The 13,799-nt window shown below is 38.5% G+C and overlaps 1 protein-coding gene across 1 annotated transcript in view; it reads right to left on the reverse strand.

Moving 5' to 3' along the window:
- Nucleotides 1-455: 455 nt before the first annotated feature.
- lmf2b (lipase maturation factor 2b) overlaps nt 456-13,799 on the reverse strand; it is a 31,279-nt gene continuing 17,935 nt past the window's right edge. Inside the window, exons 7-14 of the mRNA XM_036577622.1 lie at nt 13,158-13,292; nt 11,503-11,608; nt 11,307-11,403; nt 10,155-10,337; nt 7,520-7,688; nt 5,920-6,031; nt 2,630-2,738; nt 456-1,338 (exon numbers count right to left, since the gene is read on the reverse strand). Of these exons, the coding sequence (XP_036433515.1) occupies nt 1,006-1,338; nt 2,630-2,738; nt 5,920-6,031; nt 7,520-7,688; nt 10,155-10,337; nt 11,307-11,403; nt 11,503-11,608; nt 13,158-13,292 (1,244 nt within the window). The 3' untranslated portion in view covers nt 456-1,005. The remainder of the gene's footprint in view (nt 1,339-2,629; nt 2,739-5,919; nt 6,032-7,519; nt 7,689-10,154; nt 10,338-11,306; nt 11,404-11,502; nt 11,609-13,157; nt 13,293-13,799) is intronic.

Genomic DNA, 13,799 nt, shown 5'->3' on the forward strand with positions numbered 1-13,799 from the left:
GAATGGAACCAGACGTCTGAAGACCGAAGACTAATGCCTCTAAAAGCTCCCTCACAGAAAGATATTACATGAAAGAAATAGTTATGTTGCCTGATGTCTGAGACACTGATTACAAAAGTTTTATATTAAAAAAAAAAAAGCTTTTGGCCTACAATGTACTTATTTGTAAATCCAATCACTGCAGAGAGATAGAAGCAGCGCCTTACCCTACACAAAGCACTCTGAATTCAACAAATGAATTATGTAGAAATCCTGTAAAATTATGCAATTTCCCCTTTAATTTTAGACCCCAGCTACATAATTAGACACTACTGGAATTACTGGACTGGAGTTAGACAACCTTAAAATCAAAATCTGAAATACGTAATAATCTATTTTGATCTTAAAAAGGATCAGTTAAGAGCTGAAAAAACAAGGTTAAAAAACATTCAAAAGGTTCAATAAAAGACACTTGATTATGAAATAACATGTATTATAATAGTCAACCGTTTACACCATGAGGCAAAAGTGCACATCTCAACATCATTCATTTAAGGGACAATGGTTAAACAAGATCTTAGTAGAAATGGAAAAGTGCCATTACAAAAAACAACCGATGTCAAACAGTTCCTGCAGCTACTTGTGACTGGTCAGATAAATAGGCTTAGCAGGTCATCCTCTAATCTCTGAATCATTACAGAGAATAATAATATGAATAAACATCACGTGTAACATTTTCCAAACGTGACCATCAGTCAAACGTCCTGGCACACCCAATCACTCGGGAGCAGGTTTCAACATCATGAAGGAATGTAGTGGTTCTGACACGTAGCGTATGATGTAATGCTGCAGTCTCTGGTGAGTAGACCAAAAAATACTTTGCTGATGACAGAAGGTGTTTTAAATGAATGCATGGAATTGGACGGCAACTCTGGATTGAACATTAGTGAAGCAAATACACAAAACGAATCCGCCCTCCTGCCCTTTGTTCCTGAGAAAGACGATGGTAAAATGGGGCAGTTGAGCTCACTTCCTCTTGCGTGGGCTTTTGTCTGAGTCCTGCTTCCTCTCCTCGGAGTTGTCCTTCTTCCCTCCCCGACTGGGAGGCGCACGGCTTTTCTCAGAGCCTTCGTGAGCCTCTCTGGGTTTCTTATTTTTGTGCTCGGACACAGATTTCGGCTTCGGGCCTTTGGGGTGGTGGGGCCGAGAGAACAGGGCTTTTAGGAGGAGGATGGAGACCACGGTGGCGAACAGAGTTAAAAGCACCAAGGGCCCAGAGAGGCCCCTCACATGACCGCGTAAGAGACCCAGGGCCTGGGATACAGGTGTGTCTGAACTGGGCTGGACTGGAAATTTCCCCTGGATAGAGACAGACAAAGAATGGACACATACATACTCAGCAACATGTACTAGATACATACATACATACATACATAGTCATTTGCAAAAGTCTGAATACCCCCAGCTAAATTATGTTATGTTGAAGTTAACAAACGCTTTACTTAAATACAAAGAAAACGAATTACTGCACAATTTCTATATATCTGCGGAGTTTAACATACTGGAAAAAAGACACATAACATACTAAATGTGCCATAACTTTTGCACAGGACACGATTTCTCAAATATATTAAATTCAGAGTAAAAGTGCAATAACATGTGCAGAGGAAATTAATTTCACTTAGAAAACCAACAAAACATTATTTTAACCAGGGGTGCCTAAATATTTGCATACTGTATATAAGACGTAATAAGCCAATAAAAACACAGTATAAGATGATTATAACTAAAGTCTGCTGCATACCAGGGGAGCCATGCTAGGGCAGATAATACAAAACACAACTACACACAGTAAAGCGTCACAGTGACAGTGCTAATAAACATCAAGCTCATTTTACACTTTACTCGTACATATTTAATGTAATAAAACATTCAACACAATTTATATGTTTATCACGTATGATTTTAGCTCACCACCTCTTTACAAACTCACTGTATTCGAGCTAAAAGATAAGGTGTAAAAAGACTAGGCTAACCTCAGCTCAGGTAACAGGCCATTAGCACTTTATCTAAAACAGCAGTTCTCAATCGTTTTTTTAGTCTAAGGCCCCTTTAGTGGATAGTAAGTACCACTGTTCACACCCCTTACCCTACCCCGCTGGCCTCCTTGTATCCCAGTACTGCGGTATAGTTTAATACCATTATACCATCCAACCCTAATCGCCTATACGTCCCTCAGTCTCTTCCAGTGGACTCATTTGCTGTGTTTTGTAGACTTTGTGTAAATTTTGCACATATTTCAGTTTTAGTTTTGTGACATTTTCACATACCAATTTTAGGGAGTTAAAAACACTACAGTTTTATATGAGACAATTCAGGTTTTTGTATGACTTACAGCTGAGTTGCACCGTTTCTTACACAATAAAATTCTACTTTATAACCTTTGGTTCTGAAATGAAATTAATATTCAGAGCCAAACCAATAATGTATATAATTAGCACTCTGAAGCTCAGAATTGAGAAATTAAAGCATTAAACATCAAAAATCAAATCAAAGTTTATTCTCAGAATCCAAAATCGTTATCAATCTGAAATTAGTGCATCTTGGTCAGATAAGGATGACACTGTGGTCCATCACAAGCCTCAATTACCTTCAGTCCAGCATCACTCAGCAGTGTATCAAGTGTAGGGTCACCCAAGTGCACTGTGGGAAAGAACGCCCTCACGTACTGCCTTTTCCACCAGGCCTGCGGATGGGTCCTGCCACACAACACAGTTACAGGAATGTCTGAGTATCACTTCAACCACTACACAGCACATAAAATCCTCTCGGTTCCTCTCTCAGGCTTTCGTTCTGTTGCTCTGAGGGAGTTTTTCCTTCCCACAGTGTCTGTATTTCTCTGGATGTCCGTAAATGCTGCTGTAAAAAGCACTATACAAATAAATTAGAAGTCTGAACTGAATAACTGATTTCTAAAGTAGACAGAAGCTAATGTCAGTCTTTTAGAGAATTTTTCATCTTTTTGACATGAGGGTGAGCATTTGTCAGTGTTAAACGACCAACTCCTCCACTTCTGTGGTCCAGTGTCAATGTTAATTATGTCAGAAAATATCAGGCCTGCAATCACTCTGGAGCTGGACTGGAAGAGTGCCTCGTTTCCCCTCTCACCCTATCAGATCGTCCATGCATCAACTGCTTCCGATCGAGATCCTGATCTGCAAATTCACTTACGTTTGTCTATACAGGGTTCATACATCTTTTCCAAGGTCAAATTCAAGCACTTTTCAAGCACTTTCAAGGTTCATTTTCAAGCTTTTCCAGCCCTTTACAGCTGTAGTAAATTACATATATCCGGTGTCCACCAGAGGAGGATGGGTTCCCCTTTTGAGTCTGGTTCCTCTCAAGGTTTCTTCCTCCTGTTGAGGGAGTTTTTCCTTGCCACTGTCGCCAAGGCTTGCTCACTGGGGGCGTGGACTCTCTGTAAAGCTGCTTTGTGACAACATCTGTTGTAAAAGGCGCTATATAAATAAATTTGACTTGACTTGACATATTTATCCAAATACAAACATACTCAAAATAATTCATTCACTTTGTATCACTTTAAAAGAGATGGTATTATGCTATGAACAACCAGAATTGTGTTTGGTGATAGCATAACAAATGAAAGGAAAACATACGGTTTATGTTCCAAAATGTGTCACCTGTTTGTAAGTAGACTTTCCTTGCTATCTAACCCTGCTGAGTCAGGATAAAACAATTTCCCAAAAACTTACTCAACAAATAACTTCACTGAAAATGTCCAAAACAACAACATTCACCTCTGAGGTAGGGAGTCAATCAGCTCTGTAACTTTCCACAGTATTGTGCAAATCAAAACAATAGGAATAGTGGCTAGAGATACAACCTGAAAACAGACTGGCAGATCGCAGTCACACACTAGCTGGCGGTGTACGGGTTGCGAACGAGCTCTTTGAGCAGGTCTTTTAAGTCAGAGGTCGACAACCCAAATGCTTAGAAGAGCCATTTTGTCCTTTCAACAAAAACCAAACCACCTTGTTAGCCACAATATTTCATGTCCATTTTAACATCTTGGCTGTAAATATGTCTCAGTATGTGCTGATGTACTAGTATAAGCTAAAACATATATAATATAAAACACAGACTTACTTTGCTCTGCTTTAAGCTTTAGCTCAGCTATAGCTGCTTTTCTCGCATCTTTAGCAGGAAACTTTTCAACAAAAGTAGAACAGTTTCCTGTAAAATGTCTCTCAATGTTTGACTTTAACGAGGCTGAAGTCGCTTCTCATGCACCAGCTCCTTGTTTTAATTTTTCCGTTGCACCTTAAATGGTGCCTCAAGTGCCAGAATGCAACTGCTGCACTATTTAAAGTGGAACAGGACAATTCTAACAAGAAACTGACTTCAGCGTCGCGACTTTTTAGTGTTTGACAGTTTCTCGTTGCAGATTAAACGTATCTGGAAACCAGCTGGAGTGATTATAAATGCAAGCAAGTCATTTAATCTCCAAATTATCGATGTTCGTCTTAAATCTTTCTCTTTGCCATTTCGTTAGCTACTAGCTAGGCTAGACTTGTCTGCGTTGCTGCGGTGACCAGCAGCCTGTGCTGATCTTCAGGGTTAAAGCATGAATTAGCAGTTATATATTAACTGCAGCGTTTAAGATTATTTATTGTTAAAACTGTGTTGAATGATCAGCAGAGCTTTATTTTACTGTAAAGGATTTTTACCTACAAATCTAATTCTGCTGTGGAGCCACAACAGGGCAGTCACGATGGGAGCCGGCTCCCGTCCAAGAGCCGTTTTTCTGTCTTTCTTTTTTGTAACTTAATAGTTACAACGGCAGAGCCATTTGGGAGCCAAAAGAGTCGCCACGAGACGAAATTCACATCATACACACATGCAGGCACGCAAGCGAGGCCAGGCGGAGCAGTTTTCATTTTAGGCTGCGACTTATTTTATTTCTCCATCTAATAACCGAACTATTCAGTCAGAGAGCTGTTTGCTGTGAATGAAATACATTATCAAGCACTTTCAATTCCAGCACTTTTCAAACCTGAAACATACAACATTCAAATTCAAGTATTTGCAAGGATTTCAAGCACCCGTACAAACGCCGTCTATATTTGTTGTGAAGGGCAAATCTGGGGGTTACAGGGGAATTCCACTGATTTTTCTAAATTTCAACTGTCAATATGCAAAAAGTAATTCAGAGTGTTTTGATGCAAAATGATTAATTTGCAGAGACTTTGTCTTTACAGTGGTGGTGATAGGAACCAGGAGTCACAATGTCTACAATGCAAAATAGCAATTTTATTTACTATCCAAAATAACCAGTGGACCCTTTTTTTTGAGGTTTTATATTTTGATAATGATAAAATAGTAGTGATTAGAAAAATGTATCATTTAATGATAAGTAAGTTTTAAAGGACAAAACTATCATAAAACAATGTCATCAGGCAGCATATTCAAGATCATTTCATTGTATGTAATAACTTTCGGTGAGGGAGCTTTTAAAGGTGTATGTCTGGTTCCATCACCACCACTGAACAAGTCTGACTTTGTAAGTTTCTCCAGAACGGACCATTTCACACCAAACCACTCTGAACGCCTTTATTTACATCTTAATGATTTAAAAGTATGCAGACGTTTTGCAAAATTGGTGGAATTCCCCTTTAAAATCAGGCTAAAACCAGTGTACCATACACCTGTCATTATCTATGGTGGAGCAGGAGCAGCCGTCATCTTCTGTATCCTTTTTGTTGAGCTAAAGGTAGCAGCTTCATAAAGCTGATGTCTACCTCATGTATCTTCTGCTTCACAACGCTTGTAATGTAATGTAAATGTGATCATCCATGCATACATGAAAAAGGTCATTATTCAGTATCAAAAAAACGCTGGCTGTGTCTGCGTTCAACTCACCCATCCTCGGTGGTCCGGGTGAAGTGGTAGTGGTAGACTTTGGCTCTAATGAAAGCTGGTGGAGTTTGGCTGAAGGGGTACTGAGCTTCATCCACCTGCAGCAGACTCACCACTACAGCAGAGCAGAGACAGACAGAAACAGCTCAATAAACCCAACTGATTCAGAAGAAAGCAGCCTGTTAGTCTGGCTATGCATTCTGCATCTGGACAAGAGAAGGTTAAGTTTCAGGATTCAGTGCATCAATCCGGAATCCTATCAATACATTTAAATAAGGGTACAAGAAACCTGAATTTGAAAATTCATCATCTGATATGAATAACTGCTTTTGTCCATGTTAAATTTACTGTATGACTGCATACGAGAAAACAAAAGTAAATTTATTTACTGGCTGTTTTCTTGTTTTCTGGGTTTCAGCACATTTAATCATTTATTTCCCATTTATTGTCAACATTTATATAATTCTGAGTGGGGCGTCTGCGTGTTGGTGACAGCCGATCTTTCTGAGATGAGTGGACCGTGTTATGCTGCATTCGACTTGGCTCAAAAGAGGGAAGCTGGAGTTTGTACGTTTTTTTTTTTAAGTGAACTTAATGTTCAATGTTACAGTTTAATAAAATACTGTGTATGTTAGAGCAGTGGTTCTTTATTACTGTTGACTGTGTGAGCCATGTTGGTTTGGTATCATACGCTGATCCGAGTTGAGGACACCATCCAAAATTTCTGAGCAGGAATTTCCAGCTGATCCTAGTCAGAGGTGAGACATTCCAAGTTATGAGCTTCAGTCAAATGCAGCATTAAACTGGAACCTTTTTTTCTACCGCTTCATTACTGAATTTTGGCCTTAGTATGCAATTAACTGTACTGCATTGTGCTTAACATCACTGCAATGTTCCTCTTTTCCATCACGTGTTCTGATTTCTAACATGCAGCCTATCCATTACATTTACAGTGCTGACATTAACTTAAGCAAGTACACTTTCCCACCATCAGCAGGAGTAGAAAACATGTTGTAACTCAACCGTTTTTGTTTCGTTTCTTAATCCTTGTCATTTTGCTGTGACATGTTACCTCTGCTTTGCATACTGTGCTTTGCACGCTGTGCCTTTTGTGGCGTGTTTATCTCTCTTTGCCCCCAACACTAAAGTTCTGTCTGTGCCATATATGATTTCTTCATATAATACAATGAAAAGACTGAAGCTGCACTGCCCCCATGTGACTAGAGTGCATTGAAATCTGCAGGAATTCACACACAAATATTAACATCATAGTGTTTTACAAAGTAAAAAAAAGTCTTATAATAGACGTAGAAATCTTTGCAGCCCTATATGAAATCTCAAATCTCACCATGATTTGAATAGATTCCATTATTTTAGCAGGACTCAGAACTATTTTTAAAAATATACTGAATACACAAATGTGACTGGAGAAATTCCATGGTGGAACATAGAAAATAGTCTGACCAATAAATGACCAAGATTTTGAATAAATGACTACAATTATAACATCCCAAAAGAGATGCAGCCTTATCGTCACCTTCAGAGTGATGCTTAACACCTACTGTACGACAATGGCCTGTGTAACTGCTCAGATATGGCTCACCGTCCTGCTTGCCCTCCAGCAGACGCTGCATTAGGCCTGTAAACCAGTGGTTCTGGTCGTGCTCCCCCACAGCAGCCTCCCACAGCAGCCAGTCTAGCCGAGGCTGGTGAGGCCCCACCACCGGAGGACCTTCACTCAGACTGTCCGGTTTGTACATGAGGTTCAGTTCCTGAAATGGGACAGGAAGACGGAGAGTCTGTATCAGCAAAAAGAGCTTGGGCACATGCTGTTTCCTGACAGACACAGCACACAATGTGGCTGCTATGGTCTCTGGTGGTGATGTGGTATCACATGTGATTATACATGAATAACCCTGAGCTGAGAGAGGAAATCAAGGGGAAAAGCTGCACTGGCCAATATGTTAAAATGCAGTTTAACAGAGAAGCACAACTGTTTTAAATAGGTTTAAAAAGTTTTAAAGAAAAAAGTTTAAAAAGGTAAAAGTTTACATTTAAAACAAGGACAAAAACTGCTATTTTTTTCTATCTGCACTCAGGACTCATGGAAATGTGTTACACAAATGTTAGTCCTAGCTTTGGGTCGATAACCAATATTAAGGAACACTGCAATAATTTAAATAAGAGCTGATATTATTCAAGTTATCATTCTTTCGTTCTCTTTGATATAACGATTTTTTTTTAAAGCTACGCCTTTATTCCTTTTGTACAATCATTCTAATCTATGGTTAATCCAAAAATGCATACAGTAGAAAAGACTGCTTTTGATTGGCTTTAAAAACAGAAAATCACCGTCTACACACACACATACATACATACATACTTGCATACAGACAGTCATATGCAAAAGTTTGGGCACACCTGGCCAAATGACATTTTGTATGACTTTCTAAGTGAAATTTTTCTAAGTGAAACACACTTTAATAAACAATTACCATTTATCTCCTGAAATTAACATATTGGTAAAAAATGAAACATAAAATGTGGCCTGTGCAAAAGTTATGGCATAGTGTTATGCTGGGGAACATTCAAATGAAACAAAGAAACTCTGCTCTCTGGTAGAGAATAAAATAGATGAGGTTTTCAAGAAGAAGGGTGTCAACATTACAGTTTGGCAATACTTTGGTTTCCAACCAAACCAACCATGAGAGCCACTGGATGTTAACAATGTTACATGCTGTCTGTGTAGAATGTAGTCATCACTATCATCATAAATGATGAAGCAAGTAATTTTACAACCTAGCTCACTTGGTAATTATATTACTATCAATAAAAATGTAAGCTGTGGGGCCAGGTCTTAATCAAATTTGGATCACAGGGATATTGCTTTTCATGATAATTCTGCAAATGACCATTTGTCTAAATTCATATTAGAATTTCTATTCATGTGTTACTTATTTGAGGCCAATTCATGTACATCACTGCGAACTGTATTTGTGAGGGGGAGTCACCTCTATCAGTGCATGGAAAGCAGCCAGACCTGTTATTATGTAACTGTATTTATTACAGCAGCTTTATTACAGCAGTTTTATAGCTATTTTCATACACCTGCACTCTTCATTTCACTCCATTTTCACTAAGGTAAAACGGTATTTACCACTACTGAATTTAGTGTTACAGGATAATGTCTGCTAAACCAGTTAGACACATCATAATCTATACATTAGAGCCTAGTCATAATTATTTGAGCTGAATGTAGTTATTTTTCCCCCACAGATATTTTCACAATGATTTTTATGTCCCTAATGGTAACTGAGTGCATTTTTATTCACTGGTTTGAGTCAAATTAATGTAAATAATAACAAAAAAAGCAGAAAACTTGTTGAGACACGTCGTGAGTTTTACAAAAAACAACAAACAACTGATTTGGTGCTTTAACAACTTTAGGGGGCAGCGGTGAGTAGCGTTTGTTTATTTGAGCTTTATTGGGTGCACAGTGGGAGCTACTAAGTGTCGACAGCTAGGAAGCAAGACAGCTAATCAGCCACTTTAATCTTGTACTTTCATTTTTGCAAACAATGAACAAAAACGAGCTCTCATTAAAATGTTAATCACAAGACTTTTTAAAGCAATTAATCGTCAGCTAAAACTTCAGGATCGTGACGGACCTAGAATACTTCAAAGCCTTGCTTGCTGACCAGGGGTGTGTTCCACGAAGCAGGATTTCGCAGTTAGCCAGATAACTTAAGCCCAAAGATGAGGAGTGTCCAATGGGAATGTCCCTCAGCTCTTTTCCTATTGGACAGGCTTGACGTTGGGCTAAAGTTATCTAGCTAAACAGAGAAATCCTGCTGTGTGGAATATAGTTTTCTTTTCATGACTTTTACTCATATCTGTGCTTATGCTAAAATGATTTTAATTCGGCCCCACTGGAATGACACTTTAGCTCTTCTGAGTATAAATGACTGCTCAAAATGACTATAAATAATTATACAAGCAATAAAATATTCATGTTGATGTTTTAGCCCTTGTGAACCTCACTAGCCTTTGTTTTGATGGCCCCAGGTCTCATGTATGCAGTGTTGCAGGTGCTCTCATGAATATTTAAAATCACGCCCACATAAACCAACATTAGAATTCAAGAGCACAGAATGACTGCTGCTACTATACTACTGTGCATTAGGCTTTATTTGGCTAGTTTCATCAATGTTAGGCAGACGAGCCGAAAACTCTCTTACCGTCCATGTCTTCTTATCCGCACTGCCTTCAATGACGATTTCAGGCCGTCCTGCAGGAGGGACCATTCTGTGCTGAATGCCGTACGCGCTGACCAGCTGATACTTCTCCACAGCACCGTAAGCCTTCCTTACCTCGGGTAAAATTTTACCGCCAGACATACCAGCCATGGCAGTGTATGGAACCTGGAGGTGAACACAAGCAAATCAGACTTGCACAAATATAACAGTAAACTGAGGAAGCACAGAAACCTAATTGTGTAGTTTTCAGCCTTACAAGCAAAATAAACCATTGGCCATTTCATGTTAGTGTGCACAAATCTGAAAACCTCTCTGTAGACCAGTCAGATATCATATACAGTCATATGCAAAAGTTTAGGTGCCCCTTGTGAAATGAAACATTGTTGAATTTCTAAGTGAAAATAAGCAAACATCCTCTACAGAGAGCACTTTCACATATTTATATGCATACGTTGTTTATTTTCTGAATTAAAATACTCAAAAAATTATAGCACATTATATTTTGTTTTCCATTTTGTTAAACTTAGCCACAAAAAATAAACACACACAAAACAAAACAACACCCTGCACAAAGATTTGCAAATGAATAAATAAATAAATAAAAAAATGTTAAATGTCATTTAAAAGGGATGCTCAAATTTTTTCAAATGACTGTATAGTGGCCTCAAAAGTGTTAAACGTTTTATGAAGAAACCTAAAGAACATCTTTGAAAGAAAGTACACAAATAAAGTTGTTTTTTTCATTTGAGAGCATAATTTTAATTCATTATAAGTCATAGTTTTATTAATTTCTTTTCCATAAAAATAATAATACTCATATGTAATTTCCTTTGGTACCTTTCGCTACTAAAATAACTTAAAATGCTAACAGATTAAAAAAAAAATAATAATAATTATGTAACAACCCATTTGTTCTCTCCTTGGGTTAAAACATCCCTCTGGCGGACCAACTTAGGCCCACGGACACCACTTTGTGCAGCCTTATATATTTGTTTTGTCCAAAACAAACTGATCTTATCAAACACCAGAGCACCAAATGTTCTGTATCCCAAGTTACTGCTTAGAGAAATTAAGTTTAGAAGAAAAAACACTCAAATATGGAAATACTACAAATTGCTTTGAGTTTTTACTTACAAGACTGAGAGCGAATACAGCTGCAGCTGCAGCAGTGAAGACGGCCCACTGAATGAGACTCAAGAACTTGTTCAGGATGCCTCGAGCACATACACACCTGTGACAGAGGTTTACAGACAGTTTGGTAACATTTTTGCAAAGGTTCATTTAAAAAACACAAAAAACAAAACATTACAAAATAAAACACAGATCTTACTTGAGCAAAGCAGCCACCACTTCCCAAGTCAGAGAAAGCACGCCCACCCAAATGGTTGGAACCTGGATTTGTTCGACAAACTCCTCAAAGCCCTTATGAGAGAAGGCTGTCAGAAGGAAACGGCAATGGATTGTCAGCAAATGTATTAAATAAGCAATAAATATTCTGGACCTTCAACAAATGGCAGTAGAACAAAGAGAGACTGTATGACTGTAAGAGAGAACAGTGAGAACTTCAACAGGTGTGCTTGGGCGGCTTCTGCTTAAGGCTAGAAGGCCGGACCCCCCCTGAAAATCTGAAGGATTGGAATGAGGAAGAATGGCTGGGGTGTGAAATCTTCATCACAGGAAAGAGAAGTTAGAGCAAGTAATTTGCAGGAAGTTGGATAGGAAGGAGAAAGAGTTTTAAGTGTTGATATTATTGCCATCATAATTATTTCTACATTCTGACTGACTTTCTATGACGGTGCAACCTAAAATTCCTGAAGTCCTAAAATTGTCACTGAAGAGAAAAGCTGTAGCAGCACAGAACAAAACATTTACAGGACAAAAGTTCAATTCTTTGGCAATTCAGTGATTCATTTTCCTTTTTAATTTTCCATTTTTGTGGCATTAGAAAATGCACTTTTGAAAATATGCATGTTCATTTCATAATGAAACAGCACCTCCTAATTTCACCTTTTGTGAAAGTACACTTACTATATTACTATAATAAAATAAGCTTTGCCAAACAGAATCTCGGGTCATCACTGCAAGTTCTCTAAAGCCAGAGTTACACTACACGACTTCCCCCCCCCCAGATTTTAGCCCTGATTCTCAGTCTGGCCGAGTCTGTGCTAGTTGGCTCTAGTCTGCAGATTTTTAGGTCAGTCAGAGTCGACAGTTGGAGAGAGAATCGAGTCGTGTTTGAGGGGAGCAGACTCAGATTTTTGGCTTCCTGATCGCGTTTCAGACCAGCTGGAGTTTATCAAACGTTTGATTTTTTTTTTCGACACGACTCGTAATCTAGCGTAAACTGATCAGCGACTCAATCTGAACAATTCATGCAACAGCCAATGAAAAGAGAGTGAGAAAGAACAAAATACGGGGAGTAAACAAAGAAAAATGGCAAAAAGTCTCTCACGTGTGGAGTGAAGCTGTGTAATGAGCTGAGTTTAAGGCTGAAGCTCAATCGAGTTCATGTACATTTAAAACTCTAATAAAACACACTTCACATTTTTAAATCCATGGTCCTCACTTAAACATATTTACCTGCTGCTTCTTCACTGTGTCAGAGCAAACAGTAGAGAAAACAGCATTAGCAGCAGAGGCAAGCCGCTAACTCTGTTTATTTGCGTCTCCTGGTCACAAGGACTCACGAGAGAACGCGTGAGTTTGTGTGAGTTGCGAGAGTTCAGTGAGCTCCATTCGATTCTGCGACGGCTTAAAAGATAATTAGTGTGTGATCCCCAATATTTCAGTCACCCAAAATAATCTGCAAAAAACACCCAGACAGTGCGAGATGCCCAGTCTGTTTATAATCTGTTAAGACATTAAAAGTCGTGTAGTGAACCCAAGGCTTAAAAAATTGTTTTTCCACATTAACTTGGCACACATCCTGAAGTTAAGGCTAAAAATGACTCATAAGCCCAGACCCATCTACTAATTGAAACTCACTTATTTTCGATGCTACAATCTTCTTCTCCCAGTTGATCTCCAGTTTGAAGAGCTTTACGGCACTGAACAAAATAAGGAAGAAGACAGCCAGCTTCACCAGAAAAGACAGACACGAGACCAAAAACTGGCTCCAAGCTGAAAAAAAAAGATAAAGGTACAGAGACAGAACTATCAACAAAGTATAGAAGATGATCAAAACTCTTGAGATCATAACTGCAGTCATATGCAAACATTTGAGCACCCCGGTCAAATTACATGTTTTCTTAATTTTTCTCAGTGAAAATAAGTTAGTCACCACAGAGAACGCACTTAAATATGGCATTTTTCTGCAATTTTAATGCACAATTTATGTATTTGCTGAGTTTAACATAATATTAAACAATAAAACAAAATATATAAATGTGCCTTTGGCACCATTTGTGCCCCCAATACATTACATTCAGCAAATAAACAGTAATTGTGCAATAACATGTGCAGAAGTGTGTTCTCTATAGAGGATGTGTTATTTTACAGATTTTCAGTTAGAAAATCAACAAAGCATGTCTTTTGAATGGGGCGTCTAAACTTGAACACTTAACTGTATTTCAAGGCAAGTTTACTTATACAACACACACACACACACACACACACACACACAAAGGC

This window comes from Colossoma macropomum, unplaced genomic scaffold (genome assembly GCF_904425465.1).
Source record: "Colossoma macropomum unplaced genomic scaffold, Colossoma_macropomum, whole genome shotgun sequence".
NCBI classification, from domain to species: Eukaryota; Metazoa; Chordata; class Actinopteri; order Characiformes; family Serrasalmidae; genus Colossoma; species Colossoma macropomum.